The sequence below is a fragment of the Mizuhopecten yessoensis genome, unplaced genomic scaffold (genome assembly GCF_002113885.1).
Source record: "Mizuhopecten yessoensis strain PY_sf001 unplaced genomic scaffold, ASM211388v2 scaffold10227, whole genome shotgun sequence".
NCBI classification, from domain to species: domain Eukaryota; kingdom Metazoa; phylum Mollusca; class Bivalvia; order Pectinida; family Pectinidae; genus Mizuhopecten; species Mizuhopecten yessoensis.
Window position 1 is genome coordinate 582,831 of NW_018408441.1, and position 20,181 is coordinate 603,011.

Below are 20,181 nucleotides of genomic sequence, written 5' to 3' on the forward strand. Positions count from 1 at the left end.
TATCATTACTTACTGATTTTGGTATCACTAATTACTGACGTTGGTATCACTAGTTACTGATGTTGATATTACTACTTACTGATGTTAGTATCACTACTTACTAACGTTGGTATCACTACAAACTGATGTTGGTATCGTTGGTATCATTACTTACCGAATGTTGGTATCACTACTTACTGATGTTGATATCACTCCTTACTGATGTTGATATCACTAATTACTAACGTTGGAATCACTCCTTACTGACGTTGGTATCACTACTTACTAACGTTGGTATCACTACTTACTAACGTTGGTATCACTACTTTCTGATGTTGATATCACTACTTACTGATGTTGGTATAACTAATTACTGATGTTGGTATAACTAATTACTGATGTTGACATCACTACTTATTGATGTTGGTATTACTTCTTAATGATGTTGGTATCACTACTTACTGATGTTGGTATCACTAATTACTGATGTTGATATCACTACGTACTGATGTTTGTATCACTAATTACTGATGTTGATATCACTACTTACTGATGTTGGTATCACTACTTACTGATGTTTATATCAGTACTTACTGATGTTGGTATCACTACTTACTGATGTTGATATCATTACTTGCTGATTTTGGTATCACTACTTACTGATGTTGGTATCACTACTTACTGATGTTGATATCACTCCATACTGGTGCTGATATCACTACTTACTGACGTTGGTATCACTACTTACTGATGTTGAGATCACTCCATACTGGTGTTGATATCACTACTTGCTGACGTTGGTATCACTAATAACTGATGTTGATATCACTGCATAATGTTGGTAATATCACTACTTACTGATGTTGGTATCACTAATAACTGATGTTGATATCACTACTTAATGATGTTGGTATCACTACTTACTGATGTTGGTATCACTACTTACTGACGTTGGTATCACTACTTACTGATACTTACTGACGTTGTTACTGACGTTGGTATCACTACTAACTTACGTCGGTATCATTACTAACTGACGTTGGTATCATTAAGTACTGACGTTGGTATCACTACTTACTGATGTTGGTATCACTACTTACTGACGTTGGTATCACTACTTACTTACGTCGGTATCATAACTCACTGACGTTGGTATCACTAAGTACTGACGTTGGTATCACTACCTACTGATGTTGATATCATTACTTACTGATGTTGGTATCACTACTTACTGATATTGGTATCACTACTTACTGATGTTGATATCACTACTTACTTACGTCGTATCATTACTAACTGACGTTGATATCACTACTTACTGATGTTGGTATCACTACCTACTGATGCTGGTATCTATACTTACTGACGTTGGTATCACTACTTACTTACGTCGGTATCATTACTAACTGACGTTGGTATCACTAAGTACTGACGTTGGTATCACAACTTACTAACGTTGGTTACTGTTAACATTGTTATTCAAAGAGTCGATTTTTGGAGATTGTATTTGACCTTGGTATGGGATGTACAAAAGAACGCTTACAGCTCGTGCCAGACACCTGTCTGCTGGTGATAGGGTTTGTACTAACGATAACCATTGTAGCATCTGCTCACTGGTGTCATTCAGAGGACAAGACGCTGTATATTGGACTTTCGGAAATATGTTTCCTCGTGAAAGCATCGGAAGTACAATGTTTCGTGTTCCGTGAACGGGATTATACACCTAGTAAGTATGATATCATTAACAGAAATATGAAAAACAATGTGTATGCAGCGGAAACCAAGCAATTAATGCCATATTGTCATACAAATACATTGCGCATTTTTTTATATACATTGTCATATAATATTGCCATGATGTTATACATAAGACCAATGTAACTCTGCAATACATTGTGTCATACTGCGATATGTTATCTTACTCTAATACAATATGTCATGTCCAATATTGTAATGAAATATCATGCTATAACACTTTGTCATAATATAACACATCGACGTACTGTAATAAATTGTTTCTGTATACTATAATGTCATACTGTTACAAATTGTGTCACTGTAATCCATTATATTGTAATACCCACTGTCAATCATTTAAGTTATATATTTGATACATTGTTAACAGGTTTTTGTTATTAGACAATGCAAGTGATAGTTAAGTGTAATGATGTATTATGTCATGTCGAACGATAAACCATTGTTTAGCTATCATCAATTGTGCTATTCTGCATTATAATAACATATATACAATAAGCCACAAGGTGAAACATTGTGTTAAAATGTTTTACAAATATACAGTGTCTCATAACTCTCATTAAACTAGGTTATAAATGAATACCAATATAAATAACTTCTGATCCTATTTTTATTTCCTGGAAAAGGATGACATATTTCGTTGTCGTTCTAAAAACTCATATCAGTTAAACCAGATACTTTGATCTTTTTCTCATACAAACGATTTTTTTTACATTTTATTTATATATTTTTGTGTATGTTTTTGTATTGGGTTCTTTAAAACTTAATGAGTTAATTAGCCCTTTAAACAACAAAACATGATATGTTAACAGTGGGTTAGTCCTGACACTAACAATGAAGTCATAAATAAACAGTCCTTTGGTATTGTATACTACCAATAAAATAACATTTAACAGTGTGTTAGTCCTGACAATAACAATGAACCTATAAGTTAACAAAAGTTCTTCAGTACTGTTTATATGTTAACAGCGGGTTAATGTTTGAACAACTATAAAATTATACTCCTATAGTCCGCTAGTACTCTAAACAACAAAAAAGTTATTAGTTAACAGTCGGTTAGTAACATTAACATCTATGAAGTGATATGACGACAGTCCGTTATCATTGTAACAACAATAACGCAACGTTACCTATTGTTTGAGTGTATATAGATTATTTTACCGTTTTTAGACCGATCAGGTCACGGAACAGTTATTTTATGGTACATGTATATGGTTAAGTATTTTACTTTGTAGAATAGGTGTTTTAAAATGATTTATGTTAACTGTTTTATCCACCTATGTACTTTTTGAAATTGTGAGCGAGTAATTCTCCCATAATGTACATTACATTTCTTTCTGCATTTCATACAAATTTTACTCTAATTACCGAAATGACCATAGAAAAATCGATACGTTTCCACGTATTTTCACATATTTTAGCTTTTTAGACTGAACATACGTTTGTAACAATAATCCATATTAGACTTGTCACAATGCACCCGTGAGTGTGCTCTTTATAATTACATTGTAAGTTAAAATTTATACAATTAACAGACCGTTTAAGTCAATTACATCTATAGTTTAGAGCGTAAGAGTGCTTCTGATAGTGCGTATAACAGATGTGGAAGCAGGGTAATATCAAATAATACTAAAAAGGCCATTACAAGAGTCTGTGTGGTTGTATCAGTAACAATTCCAATTGACTAGTCCATAGTAAGAAACATACACGGTCTTTGAAGAATATGATATATTACTTCAAATTCATAGAACTGGTCCATGCTCGGACACAGGTTATCTTTTATTATACTTTTATTTTATTTTTATTCCAATATATAATGTGTATGTGGTAAAAAAATATTCACCAAAAAATTAATATGTTGCATTCAAGTGTATCTAGCATAATCAAGGAATCATATATGATGTTTGAATTACTATGGTCGTAATCTTAACGAGTCCATCTCTATAACGAGATCATTGTTATGTTCCATGAATTATTTCACGAACATCAAAACATACACTAAGATGTGCTTAATGTAAACTGATAAATTCTCTCTTTTAGCGGTAATGCACAATGATATGCGTGTTTGTTGATTTGATTCGTTATTGTTGTAGTGTACAATTTTACAACCGAGTCGTGTACAGGGACCGCAGAACCAAATTATTTTCCATAGACGATTGTGTTAACGTTTACCACTGTCCTGGTTAAATGGGGATATCCACACTGGTTTACCTGCCCTCATTTTGAAGAATATCATCTCACACAACTGTAAATAAAATATTTAAAAATTCTGCCAATATGAACTTTTTGTATATGGGGGCCGCCATCTTGTATTGAAATCGGCACCAAAAATCGACCAAAATTTGCAACAAATTACACACTTAATAAACTCACCCAGACACAAAACAGACTTGGAAAAAAAAAATATGCATATTACATCTATATATATTGCTTAACCCACACATAAAACGTTTGAAACTTCTGCCACCTAAATATCCAACCAGCAGGCCCCGAGGCATTCACCTTCCTATTGAATCTTCTGCCCAAAAGGGGAAGACCCACAGTCTATTTTTGATTTGGTTCCGTGGTCCCTATAAACCACACGATACTCTATGGCCTCGAGTGCATTCAATCTAAAACACCATAAAGCATGATGCCCTGATAGTTTTATCAGCATGTTCCAATACAACAAAGGTAGCCGTATTACAGCTTGACCTAACTGTACATTTAGGATACGTGTTGGTAGTAATCACAACAATGTTATTGTTCTCTACATGGCGATGTCCTGATAGAGGAACAAAACTTTGTCAAACCTTTTATTTCGCATAACAATAAGTGTCTTACGACTTAGGAGCACAGCAAACATTTTACATTAACTGTTTTAAAACGTTTGATCACTTTGATATTGTTGTTTACAGGTTTACTCGTACTTAAGGTACCTCAAACAATGGTTTGGACTACATACTTCCTTGTTAATGATATGCCGTTTTTTATTCATTAGCATCGTATCGTGTCATGTAGAAGAGTACAGAACTGTTCCTTATTCACAGCAAGATTCGTCAGCTCATCAAACGTGTTCAGTAACAACTTCCAATATACAATTGTGGACTTCAGTTTCGGTCTATCCCTGATTTACGGACCTTGTCTGAACAATATTCACAGAGGCCGATAGACCGAAACTGAAGTCCACAATTGTTTTATTATATGACATTTTACAATGAGATTATGGATGGCATGGACTATTTTGGAATCACAGAGCGAAGGGCTGCAAATGCAAAATAGCATACACAAAAATTGAATTTCAGATTCAATTCATGTGATATTTAATTTCAAGTAAATATTGTTTGCGCAACCGACATCATCAATATTCACATAGCTCAGAATTTGATGAGATAATTCATTTGTAGTTGAATTCAGTAGTGTGATTGGTAACAGAATTACAGACTGGCTTAGAAATTACCTAGACCTTTTTTTAGTAGCGGTCTGCAACACTTTTCTATTTGTAGGTCGAAGTCTGTAACACTTTCCTATGTATAGGTCGAGGTCTGTAACACTTTCCTTTTCAAAGAACGAGGTCTGGAACAGATGATTTGATTGCAATTGGCTGTTAATCGATGTCTGGGAAATTACCCAGGTCTATTTTTAGTAGCGGTCTGTAACACTTTTCTATTTATAGGTCGCGGTCTGTAACACTTTTCTATTTATAGGTCGAGGTCCATAACACTTTTCTATTCATAGAACGAGGTCTGTAACATATTTACCGTCTCGTCACATGACGTCCAATCAGGGCTGGGAATTAGCAACAATCATATAATAATGTATATTAACGGACATTGATTCAAATATAATTTAAATAGTTTAGAAGAAAACTGTTTAGGGCATGCACACATTGTACTGGATATACAAATGTTTCTTTTCAAACCATCTCCTCTATTTTGCAGTTATAATATTCATCACAAGTTCTTTGTGTGTGAGTGGCGCCATATTTGACTTTGTTGCTGTACTATGGGTGTGGCTGCTATTTTCCAGAAGAAAAAGCGTGCATTCAAATGGACAAAGAAAGCGGGCATCATGGCTGTTTTATCAGGTACAAAACAGCAGATTTAGTTTCTCTACAAAACAGTACACATGGATATAATAAAGCGTATGGCTATGGATCATGTTACTCAGAAGTTTGAAAATTGTCCTTATTTGTCTACAAAAGAATATTGACCAAACGGTATAATGAATGGCGGTAAAGAGGTCATGGTATTCTGTCGTTCGGTAGATATGCACGTACATAAACCATTAAGGGAAATAGGATGTGATATGTATTTAAAATACTGGGGAATTTTTATGATATCGTCAGCAAAGAAATAATCAATTAATAAAATTAGTACACGAAAAACTATTGTAATACCAGTCGAGTTTGCAAATCCTTAAAGACAAGTGTTTGATAACTGACATGCCTCAAACTGCTTCAATGATGGTTTTATTGTTGTTCTAGATGTGTTGGTGGCCATTGCTGTATGTCTATACGCAGCTTCATATGAATCTATCCACTATCAAAAGATTCCACGATGGACAGTCGGTACTGATGTTAACCTTGCTTGGTCCTTTTATGTCGCTTGCGGAGCAGCAGTCACCATTCTTCTAGGAGCGACATTGTCCATCACCATAGCGCTGCAATCTTCACCTATTTCAACTGTCCACGTGACACCGATGACAGGACACAGCCCATCACCTCTGATGCACCCACCACTAAGCTCCCGAATCCCGTCCCCATTCAGACTGCGTCCTCGTGCACCCTCGCCATTACCATTTTCCCGAGCTGCATTTCAGACCCCGATGATGAACCATTCGCCCGTGTTTCCTTCTTGATGTAAAGTACAATATCTGTGAACCAGAGGCTGTTTGTTTTATAATTCAGTGCCAATTCGTCTTGCCAGCTAGTGTTACACCATCAACATTGTATTAAACATGGATATGTCGTACCAAGTATTTTGTAGTTCAGTATAGACATTTCCGCAGTTTGACTTCCACAGATTGCAGTGTGAAAATGTTCGCTTAAATTATAACGCTATAAATTTATGCATTTTCTACTGTGTCTTAATGTTCGTGCAAGCATATTTTCGTTCATTAAGTGAATACATAATTAGCGACAAAAACATCCACCTTTTGGTAACAAAACTTTTACGGATAAGCAGGATATGTTAAGCAACAAAGACCTTGTAAATATAGGCTTAATATATAACGACTGACAATGTAGAAGTTTCAAAAAACGAACTCAAATGTTAGAAGTATTTTGAAATGTTAAATATCTCTTGGGCTGTAAATGTCAACACTTGCACGAAATTGGTACATGTTCACAACCTTTAAATCTGCATATGTATACCTCCATTGTATATGTGTGAATTGAAATGCATATTGTAAACATACATAATGAATACCTACACGTCCCACTTTTTGAGATGTGAACGAACCCCTTATATTTTCTGTATTTAAAACTAGATAATTCAGAAAACTACAGCATTCAAATCGTTGTTAGGAAATCTGAATGTATCCTGATATAGCACATTAAAAAGTTAAACAAGAGCAATAAAACAAGTCATACAGACAATTATTTAGAACGAATTTTATTGTCTGATTTCCATACTTCATCATGCAGCAGCTTGAACAAAGTTTAACATGGTTAAGATGATTATCGTAACAGAAAAGATATAAGTAGCACCCACACACTTCCCTAAGGAAGACTTTGCCCTAGCCCCCGACCTGAGTAGGAATATCAGTAACACATTTAATTCAACCATGATGATTTTGTTTCATTTACAAAATTTCTCTTTCGTTGCATTTACGAATTATCAGCGAATTCCTCTGTCATGTGTCTGGAGAAAGCAAACAATATATTTTTATCCACTAATAACGTGTTACTTAACTGATATACAGTAGCAGGGTGCTAACACGAATGTTTACACATAGCGGTGGGTAACTTTCACTAAGCCTGTATAGTAGTAACGGACCAAATCCTGAAAAACACTTAAAGCGTTACGTTAGTTGAGCGGGAGATATCACATTGCAGTCGACAGCAATGGAGTCTCCTCTAGGTCACTTCTCCGATCTGTTAAGGTTTTGTGTCAGTGAGTGAACTACTCTCATGTAACTACGGGCAATTAAGTAGTTTCTCGCAAAGGACGCTTTAATAAATTGTTATTCATTTTATTGTCGTAATTGTTAGTGATAAAAATGGATTGATTGTGAAATAAAATATGGTATGATAAAGAAATTGAACAGTTTTCTATATTTATCAGATTAATGAAATTGCATTACAGCTCTGAACAGTCGAAAGGGTACGACTGACAGATCACTTATAAAATCCAAACAAACATGATATGATTAAAAAAGAAAAATATGGGACAAACAAATGTTTTGACTAATTAACGTTGGTTATCATTAAATTCACTCACTAATGTTCATTTAAAAAAAATGGAAATTAATCAACGTCAGAGAGTCAATTCGATAACAACCATAGCTCATTGATGAACCTCTATAAAAATAACAGCCGTATACAAATAATACTCTGGCGGTCAATTATACATTAAACAACACACAATACTATTATTGATAAAACTAGTCACATTTCATATGCAAAATGTCCACACTATAGGTTCCCTTGCATTCGCAACAAAATCAGTACAAAAATAACAGCACGGATTTCTTCTGTTAATAAAAATAGATTTGTGCCCCGAGTACGATCTTCAAATGAAAGCAAAAGTTTCATTATAAACAAATTGATTCATCAAACCATGATACTTTAAATGTAACATTAGGCTTTATACATTTATACATAAACTCATTAAAAATATTTACAAATCACTTAATTATATTTAGATTTATAAAACTATATTGACATTTACACAAGTAAACTTGTGTTCACAGCCACTGCAATAAATAAAGGATAATTAATTGATAAAGCTGAATAATCTAGTTGAATAAAAACAAAAAAGTCAAATACGGACAGCCAGTGAGTATTTAGTCTTTTACAAAATGTGTCGATCGCCTGACAACATAAATATACCTGTATATATATAATGAAATTTATCCATGCACACTATTTTGGTCAAATTGGCGATTATTAGATAGTTTATGAAGTTAGTTAAATGATGTTTAATATGCAAAGCTTAAAAGGGAAGAAAATGTCAATTATCTCAACTCAGCTCTTCAGTTCACAACAATTTGTATCTAACCTAACACGAATAGCTATAGTGGCTTCCTCAACAACTTGTAAAGGTGCCACTCCATGCACGAAATGTCCGTATTATGTGTGATACGGGCATAACATACAATGAACCACTTTATAAAATTAATTGATCTACATGAATGAGAAACTTTTCGTTATAAGTTCAGTGCATTATTGCTTGAATATAAAATGTAGACTAGAGCTTGAGGCTGAAGTTTTATGACAGAAAAGAAACAAAAAATTATTACTGGGGCAGGGAATTTTCCATACGTACGAAAACGCCCCATGACGTGATTACGTATATGAATCAGTAACAATAGCATAATAATAATTCAGACGAGATCAACACAGTTCATTTACAACAGTATATATAAGTTTACGGTGGTACAGTTATTGTATAAAATACAACCCACGTTAGGTATATCACAGTTCATGGAATCAAATTCACTGTTTATATTGAAATATCTGTAATTACTTACTTTACAATCACTTTTTTTCATGGGTTTTATTTTTATTCGATGATTTTATGGGTTATTGTCGTCCAAAAACTCATGGGTCCACGAAGTAATTACAAGTTTGATATAAAACATTTATACGTTTGAGTAAGTACACGTAATTCACGATCATGTACCCACGAAATGGTGTTTTGTCGGGAAACCACGAAAGTTTGCCCCACAAAAGTACATGATTTCACAGAACTCAGCATTAATACTTTAAAAAACCGAATCGAATCTTATAATATTGATGGTTATCTCACACAAATACTGCTGTTTAGGAAAAGACAGTTAGTTCCCAATTCCACATTCTAATAAAAGTTTTTATCAACTACAGCATCCACTCTGCTTGTTGTTCCTTTTGTTGTAGCCCTCCTCCGTCTCGAACGAGTCATCGTAATGCGAGGTGTTGTTTTCTGTGGCCAAACTGATGTGTTCGGTAGGCTGCTGACTCTCGCTTGGTAGCTCCAGGATATGTTTGACAAGGAACCTCACTGCCTCGCCTAGGGACAGAGAATATGCATTAGCATCTATATATACTACTCTATACCACCTTCCGGTAGCATGATGCATTCATTAACACGGGTTGTCAGTATGAGAATACTGAATGGATTTTCCCATTTCCCGGCATTTCGGAACGTCTTTTCTAAAAAAAAAAGAACGCCTGCTTGCGCCAAGTGACGTCCTAAACCAGAAATAATATCCAAACAACAGTGATTCGCGTAAGAAATAGTCCCTCATAAACAAACCAATATAAAGTTACTAAACAATCTTGTGAGAATAACAACACAATTTTAAACCGTTAATGTGCATATGGAAAAGCCAATGACGATAAGATTGTTTTAAAAGTATTTTTCCACATAGTTTTAAGGTTTATTGTATTCCTCCACGTAAATCTTCTATTGTTTTACGTTTGTCACAGACCGAGGTTTTGAGATCGATGACCATTGAATCTAAAAGTCATTTGGAAATACAGTGTTTAGTTGACTTTTTATGAATGGAGAAATATATAAGGTAATAGTAAATAGATGATAAACAGTTTATCACACGATGTATTCAGGGTTTGTCGTTCGAATATTTTTCTCATCACTCGCACGTTGATAAAATCTCTATAATTATGCCACCTAACCTTGGAACAGAGAATATGCAATATACATCTTCTAGTACCGACAGAAAATAAGAATTATACAATCTTAATAATAGACAAAATGTTATGAAATATTGGCTTTATCTATTGAATGGATGAATGGTAAATATTCGTTTCAAGTATCTTGACTTTTTATTGAAACTTAAATCCGATCAGTCTGATGCTAAGTTCTTAACCACAATAAAGTATCCCAAATTCGTAGTATTGCAAGAGTCCCACACATTAAAACATTTCTTCACAGAAAACAATAGGCGATGTCGACATGCTCTGCTTGTAATGTATACTGACATGGACTCATAAGAATATGGCCAATCTTACTTCGAATTTTAAGTAGACTAGAAGATGTCTGTCAGACATAAATGCCCCCGCTGCCATGTGAAATTAGTTTCAGTTTTCTAAGTAACAACCACTTTTATCTTGATACCCTGAAACGTGCACGCACAAAAGTTACTACACTTAAAGTTGATATATATAGCAACAGTGACCTTGGCCTTGACCTTAGTACCCTGAAACACAACAATGTCCGAAGTATGCTCATAATTGACCTTTGTATAAGTTTGACCAAAATCCATGAAAGAATGAAGTTGCTAAGTGTTTAAATTGAATCAGTTGATGATTTTCTATATATAGCAACAGTGACCTTGGCCTTGACCTTTGAACCCTAAAACACAAGGATGTCAGAGGTATACCCATATTTAACCTTTATATAAAGTTTGACCAAAATCCGTGAAAAAATGAAGTTGCTAAGTGTTTAAATTGAATCAGTTGATGATTTTCTATATATAGCAACAGTGACCTTGGCCTTGACCTTGGAACCCTGAAACACAAGGATGTCAGAGGTATACCCATATTTGACCTTTATATAAAGTTTGACAAACATCCGTGAAAAAATTTGCTAAATGTTTAAATTGAATAAGAAGATGATTTTCTATATATAGCAACAGTGATCTTGGCCTTGACCTTGGAACCCTGAAACACAAGGATGTCCGAAAAATACCGATATTTGACCTTTATATAAAGTTTGACCAAAATCTGTCAAAGAATGAAGCTGCTAAGTGTTTACATTGAATCGGGAAGGGACGGGACGGGACGTGACGCGACGCGACTGGACGGACATGGAAAACACTATATGCCCCCCCCCCCCATACCCCCTCTATTTTATGGAGGGTTGTACCTTTGTATAAAGGTTGACCAAAATCTGTCAAATAATGAAGTTGCTACGTGTTAACATTAAATCGGGAAGGGACGCGACGGGACGGGACAGACATAGGTAACCCTATATGCCCCCCCCCCCTGTATGTTGGGGGCATAAAAACCGTTGATAACTGGCCATTGAGGAATTATCCGATTTTTTTTTATCTCGTCATCAAACAGATCGAGAACGACATAGAATGGGTGTACCCAATTATCGACTTTTGAAACTGTCTTCCTCATTAGCTTTTGAGTGACATGCCAGGGGAATGTGATAACAAATTCAGAGAGTAACTTAATAAGCTATAATATTTTTTTTATAATTGAATGTAGCATTAAATAAAGTGTGTTAAAACTAAAACACTGACAGGTCAGTAAGGGCCCCGTCTTGTGGCAATTATATCCCCCATAATCATCAAGAAGCAATCTGCCCATATAGCTGAGCTTGACGCTTGACATTTGGACTTCAAAAAGAATCGCAAGGAAGCAAAATATACATTTTACATGTACTTTGATGTGATGTGTTTCCTTTCACCTCCATATTTGCTGGGCTAACAGAAATGTAATAACCGGTGCAATACTCATTTGTTAGCTTTGATTTGTTTTATTTCACCTTATATACCTCCTCCATCAAGAGCCAGGGTTAAAGTCAAAGATCCACTTTGTCTTTGACCTTTGGACCCAAATGACCTTGACCATTAACCCAGTAACCCTTATCTTTTGTCAGTTGACTTATTCTTTAATTCCGACCAACTCTGCTTCTTAATATCATAACAAAATGTTCATCAGTGAAAAATACAAAACTTGACCTTGACCCTTTGGACCCAGTAACATGCAACTAAGGTCAGTTGACTCTGTGTTAAGTTCTGAACAGCATTGCTTCATAATGTCATAACAAAATGTTCATCAGGGAAAAGGTACAAAATTTAACCTTGATCTTTGACCAAGTGACCTTGACCTTCGTTCAATTTACACCTTGTTTAATTCCGAGCAATATTGCTTCAAAGTGTCATAGCGAAATGTTCAACAGTGAAAAGATACAGAATTTAACCTTGACCTTTGACCAAATGACCTTGACCTTTGGTCAGTTGACTCCTTGTTCAATTCTGATCAACTTTGCTTCATAATGTCATAAAGAAATGTTCATCAGTGAAAAGCTAAAAAAATTGACCTTGACCCCTGATCTGATGACCTTGACCTTTTGTTAGTTGACTCCTTGTTTACTTCTGATCAACTTTGCTTCATAATATCATAACAAAATGTTCATCAGTGAAAAGATGTATAATTTGACCTTGACCTTTGAACCTAAAGACCTTGACCTTTGACCTTGACTTCTTACCTTAATGTGTATTTTTATGAACTGAATATCTTGACCAAGTTTCATGTACATCGGTCAATAAATATCAAAGTTATCAGCCAGGAACAAAATTTGTGGACGGACAGACAGACAGACAGACATAGTGATTACTATAGGGCACCCGTATCTCTGATACGGGGCCCTAATGAGGATAAGAACATGTTTGTTTACTATCCCCTTGATAGAATGCATCCTTTGTCGATATTCGGGAAGACTTTTGATTATTCATTGTTGCATTCGTACTGACAGCGCCGTAAGTAAACGTTCGTACTTACGGCGCCTTAAGAAAACATTCCATCTTACAGTGCCTGAAGTAAACATCTGTACTTGCAGTGCCTTAAGTGAACACGGTGAATGAAGCTTTTTTTCCAAACATTTGTACACTATTTCCAAATATGCTATTGATCAATGTTGTACTATTGTTGGTATCACTACTTACTGATGTTGGTATCACTACTTAATGATGTTGGTATCACTACTTAATGATGTTGGTATCACTACTTAATGATGTTGGTATCGCTACTTACTGATGTTGGTATCACTACTTACTGATGTTGGTATCACTTCTTACTGATGTTGATATCACTCCTTACTGATGTTAGTATCACTACTTACTGATGTTGATATCACTACTTACTGACGTTGGTATCACTACTTACTAACGTTGGTATCACTACAAACTGATGTTAGTATCACTACTTACTGACGTTGATATCACTACTTACTGACGTTGGTATCATTAATTACTAACGTTGGTATCACTACTTACTGACATTGATATCACTCCTTACTGATGTTGGTATCACTTCTTACTGATGTTGGTATCACTACTTACTGATGTTGCTATCACTACTTACTGATGTTGGTATCACTACTTACTGATGTTGGTATGTCTACTTACTAACGTTGGTATCACTACAAACTGATGTTAGTATCACTACTTACTGACGTTGATATCACTACTTACTGACGTTGATATCACTACTTACTGACGTTGGTATCACTAATTACTGACGTTGGTATCACTACTTACTAACGTTGGTATCACTACTTACTGACATTGGTATCACTACTTACTGACGTCGGTATCACTACTTACTGACGTTGGTACTGTATCACTACTTACTGACGTTGGTATCATTACTTACTGATGTTGGTATCATTACTTACTAACGTTGGTATCACTACTTACTAACGTTGGTACATGTATCACTTTTTACTGACGTTGGTATCACTACTTACTGACATTGGTATCACTACTTACTGACGTCGGTATCACTACTTACTGACGTTGGTACTGTATCACTACTTACTGACGTTGGTATCATTACTTACTGATGTTGGTATCATTACTTACTAACGTTGGTATCACTACTTACTAACGTTGGTACATGTATCACTTTTTACTGACGTTGGTATCACTACTTACTGACGTTGGTATCACTACTTACTAACGTTGGTATCACTACTTACTGACGTTGGTATCACTACTTACTGACGTTGGTATCACTACTTACTAACGTTGGTACATGTATCACTTTTTACTAACGTTCGTATCACTACTTACTGACGTTGGTATCACTACTTACTAACGTTGCTATCACTACTTACTGACGTTAGTATAATTACTTACTGATGTTGGTATGCCTACTTACTGATGTTGGTATCACTACTTACTAACGTTGGTATCACTACTTACTGACATTGGTATCACTACTTACTGACGTCGGTATCATTACTTACTGACGTTGGTATCACTACTTACTGATGTTGGTATCACTACTTACTAAAGTTGGTATCACTACAAACTGATGTTAGCATCACTACTTACTGACGTTGATATCATAACTTACTGACGTTGATATCACTACTTACTGACGTTGGTATCACTAATTACTGACGTTGGTATTACTACTTACTAACGTTGGTATCACTACTTACTGACATTGGTATCACTACTTACTGACGTCGGTATCATTACTTACTGACGTTGGTATCACTACTTACTGATTTTGGTATCACTCCTTACTGATGTTGGTATCATTTCTTACTGATGTTGGTATCATTACTTACTAACGTTGGTATCACTACTTACTAACGTTGGTACATGTATCACGTTTTACTGACGTTGGTATCACTACTTACTGACGTTGGTATCACTACAAACTGATGTTGATATTACTACTTACTGACGTTGGTATCACTCTTAGCGGAGGTAGGAAACCAGCCAATAAACTGATGCTCTTTACAGAACTTGTCAATTTTGCTTGTGTCAGGTTCAGCGCCTTCTATGTCACACTGCAACGCAAAGACCACATCGGTCATTCTATTGTTAACTAAACAGACGAGACTTTTTATGATTAAGTGTTCTATTGATCGGTACAGTTGATTATGTGAACATTGTTCGTGTATACTGTACTTGGTAATGACATGATGATGCGCATGCCACATCATCTCTAAACAGTCCAAGAAAATAATTTTTAACATCCACTCAATAAAATAATTCATAAGGAACTTCCCATGTTATTAGTCCTCTTCAAATTTATAAACGAAAGGCAATGTATAACAATATTAACAACGTTAAGAGTCTGTAAAATGAACAGATTCAAAAAGTTACTTTACAATTATTTATTAACCTGCTCTCTAACAAAATTGATTCAAATGTCAATTGCCATGTACATATGTATGAGACATGTGTGACAAGTATGATAACACCTTGTCATAAAGTTGTGACCATTCTTCGAGCTCCACAGCTTTATTTCGTAACCAGAACAATATAACATACATGTCCCGTAAAATGGTAGTCGGTTCTTATTTGCATAGAAACTGAAAATAGACCAATTTTGTCAATTTTGTTTCATCCAAAACTGAATTATTAGTTGAACAGTTTTCCTGATAGAGATTCAAAATGACGAATTATATTACACTGTAACTAGCATGTTTCTGTAGACGGAACGCTTTATGTAAAATTCCCATATGGACAGTTAAACAGATGTACAAGCTGATTCCAGATATCCTTTAGGTTATTGAGGGTAATGTATGATTGCATAATAACTCTACGGACAAACAAGGTCATGGTCACGAAGCATATGATTTCATATACCGAGAAGAAAATCTGCTGAGTAGAAGAAGACTTCTTTGACACAAATCTGCAAGTTTGACCTTTTACCTACCTTATTGGCAAGCAGCAGGACGGGCACTGGTTGTTCATTGGCTAACATCACTTTAGAATTTACGTCATTTAGCCACTGTAAAACAATTTTATCAAATACAGTTCTTAATATGAAATTTAAAAAAAAAAAATCATGCAAACTTGAAAGACGTAAAATAGAACAGGAGGCCCTTGGGCCTAAAAGGTCACCTGAGTAAACTCTGAAGTACTCAAATTGTAGCATGGTCCTTGTTTTAAAATTGGCACAAAGTTACTTTGGAGAGAGGGCATACACCAATACTAACCTGGAGACCAGTTATACACATGGTGTATAAGATGAATTAGATGATACGTTTAATGGATTATATACAGGTGAAGTTGTAGCCAATCACTGGCCAATCACAGGCCAGGGTAGCCATCCAGAATTTTATAATCAGCATGAAAAGTTTCAAACTTGGTCGAAACTTCATAAGGAATACTTCTACTAAGTTAGAAGTCAATCGATGTAGCCTTTCTTGAGTAGTAGTCATAAACATCTCAGTCAATGAGAGGTCAGGGTGACCATCTTGGATTTTCTGATCGGCAAAAAAAGTAAGAACACTTGTTCGGAACCTCTTAAAGAACATTTGTACACATAAAGAAGTGAATTGCTACAGATAGTCTTGAGAAGTCGAAAGTATCTTCTCTCAGTAAATCCGAGGCCAGGATCGGCCATCTTGTATTCTCCAATTGGCAGTAACTCTGAAAATTATTATATCGCTAATCGGGCCTATTTACGAACCTGTCTGCAATCTTATTGATATAAAGCAGCAGAGCAGAATTATCAAAATCCGTTCACATTTACTCAAGTTATTGTGTTCACAAGCTTAAGTTCCTTGGGCTCCAATGGGTGTAATTAAATTTCAATGTCCCATCACTCTGCCAGTTACTGTCTGATCGGAAACACTTTTGAACTCGTCCGAGATAAAAGTTAACGCACGACAGACGACGCACGACAGACGAAGACGGATGGCAATGTGTTACCATGACCATGGTCAGGTGACCTAACAGTTAACATTATATACTAGTGGTCGTCATAAATGATGCTTTGTTTTGTATTATTTTATGAGAGATCACCAATTCGAGTCATTTAGGGTCAATCAAAATATATGTAAAATAAGCGCGTACGAACCCCGATGTGTTGTATTTATAGAACATGGGAGACAGAAAACGAAAGGGGTATGAGGCTTTAAACCACGACTAATGAGCTCCCTGTAACATATCGCATTTGAAAAGTTCTCCTCACCAGGAACTAGTTCCAAAATGAATGAACGTTTCATTCTTTGTCACACCAAGAAGTATCGCCGGGCCGGGCTAATATAACCTTTCTGTACGCGCTTAACGTCTCAGCAATATAACTCAATGACAACACGTTGTAGTACACGAGACTCATATCCCAACACCTCATCCAGAGTTTTGTTCACTAGGGTCCCCCTTGTCTGATCGGTAACCATAAAGAAATAAACAATGCTGACAACCTTAAAATAAAGTTTCATGGGTGTCAGCAGAGTTTAAAGATGGTTTTTATGGTAATTTGGTGGATATGGCATTTAAGTTTGGTTTAATTCTGTGCTTTTTAAGCAATGAAATGAATTTAGGATGATATGACAAAAAAGCGTTATGGTTCCATGTTCTTTCAAGCACAAATCAATAATGTACTCAAAGTGCAGGTTTAAATATTATTAATCATGCTGCATTTTCGATTCCAGAAAATATTCTTACCTTAAGCACCGAATCAAACGTAGCAGGTCTGTGAAAAACGAAATCAGATAAATGAATGAGCATCCAACTTAAATTACAAGGTGTGTACCAAAAAGTAAATTAAAGTAAAATTGCAGCTAATGCAACTAGTAGGAGTCAACCTTATACATTGTTCTTCGTGGACGATTCTGTAATACAATAAGCACAAATGTTGTGAAAGTAAACTTCATTTTAGCGAGTTAGAAAATATAAGACGCCTAATTAAAACAAAAATATTCACAAATACTCCCTAAACGCTCCCATAATGCTTTACGCTAATGACATATGCACAAAGTCGGTCCAAAAGAATCGGGATAAAGGCCGTAACTGTCTCAACTTTTCAGAGACCACGGAGGATATCTTTAATCTCAAAATATAAACGTAGGTCTTTCAACGAAAGGTTTAATTCCTATTTAACGTTCTCCCAGTGTTAAATCAGTAATTGGATCAGCTAATCAGAGGCCAGAGAGTATAAAAAAGACATCCCTTTCAATAAATAACTTTCATTATAATCCGTCACATGAAACAAAACACCCACGACATGCCACAGCCAATCAGAGGCAGTGCCGGTCACGTTTGATGTTCTATAAATAAAAATATTTTATTTCTGCCCATAAATACTGATGTTGATATGTTCCAACAAGTTTAAATTGACTTTACCAGACTGTCCATTTCAACCACCTTGCGAACGTGTTGATATCGTTCATTACAATTACAGGGCTTGGCTTCATCATCCCTTTCAACAACTGTTTTAACCATCCACAAAGTATGACGAAACTATATCCCGATACGTCTCAGTCAATCAGAGAAATGTTTGCCATATTTGATGTTTGTTCAATTATTTAAGTTCTGCTTAATTTTCCCTAAGATTTCTTCCAAACGAAATAGCGGCATAAGCGGAAGACAGAAGAACATAGACGGATCAAAACCAATATGTACGCAAACCTCGTTTAGGTCAACAAACAAATATTTTACGTAGTAATAAATCTAATTGATTTACAACTGCCAACAATGGTAACAAAAAACAGATATATGTATGTGTACTTGTTATAAGTAATGGGTTTCTATGGCGTTCTAGCCAAAGTAGTTAAAACAGATTTGACATTGAATAATGATCTCTACACATCCAGGGAATTAATACAATACTTGCATTTTCAGTGAAAAACGATTCAACTGTCATATAATAAAAAGTTAAAAAATAAAAAATAAAGAGAATAAAAGAAGAAAGATAACAATTTTTGAAAAAAAAATGATGAAAAAAAAATGAAAAAAATGAAAAAACAAGAGAATACAAAAATGTAAACAAAACAGCACCATAAACGGAATAGGGGTAGAATAATTCTTAGACGACAAACTGTCGTTAATACCAATACAAAACGTAATCCGTAAACAAAACGTAACGGATAAAGGAGACCTACCTGGATAGATCGAAAACGATTATTGCACCAATTCTGAAAAATAAAATTTAAAACATATAAACTAACAATATATTTATTCAATACCATATCAATTAGTTGAAATAAGCGGTATACAATTACAGAATATGCATGTGACATCTACAAAAGGTGCATTTACACCAACTACGCAAGCAAACAAACGGTCCGTGGTATATGAAAGCATTTTTTATTTGCGATAATGTATCAATGACTAGATTACAAACAATCAGCAATGTGGTTTCTGTGAATCCATGTCTACATTACACACTATTAGTACTGTGGTGTCAGTGTATCCATGACTACAGTACACACTATTAGTACTGTGGTGTCAGTGTATCCATGACTACATTGCAAACTATTAGTACTGTGGTGTCAGTGTATCCATGACTACATTACAACCTATTAGTACTGTGGTGTCAGTGTATCCATGACTACATTACAATCTATCAGTAATGTGGTTTCTGTGTATCCATGACTACATTACACACTATAAGTACTGTGGTGTGAGTGTATCCATGTCTACATTACAAACTATCAGTAATGTGGTTTCTGAGAATCCATGACTACATTACACACTATCAGTACTGTGGTGTCAGTGTATCCATGACTACATTACACACAATTATCACTGTGGTGTCAGTGTATCAATGACTACATTACAAACTATTAGTACTGTGGTGTCAGTGTATCCATGTCT

At 35.2% G+C, this 20,181-nt stretch overlaps 1 protein-coding gene across 1 annotated transcript in view; it reads right to left on the bottom strand.

Moving 5' to 3' along the window:
- Nucleotides 1-7,184: 7,184 nt before the first annotated feature.
- LOC110459818 (ras-related protein Rab-32B-like) overlaps nucleotides 7,185-20,181 on the bottom strand; it is a 26,589-nt gene continuing 13,592 nt past the window's right edge. The window contains exons 5-9 of the mRNA XM_021512267.1: nucleotides 19,467-19,499; nucleotides 18,031-18,058; nucleotides 16,292-16,366; nucleotides 15,308-15,416; nucleotides 7,185-9,926 (exon numbers count right to left, since the gene is read on the bottom strand). Coding sequence (XP_021367942.1) covers nucleotides 9,751-9,926; nucleotides 15,308-15,416; nucleotides 16,292-16,366; nucleotides 18,031-18,058; nucleotides 19,467-19,499 — 421 coding nt within the window. The 3' untranslated portion in view covers nucleotides 7,185-9,750. The remainder of the gene's footprint in view (nucleotides 9,927-15,307; nucleotides 15,417-16,291; nucleotides 16,367-18,030; nucleotides 18,059-19,466; nucleotides 19,500-20,181) is intronic.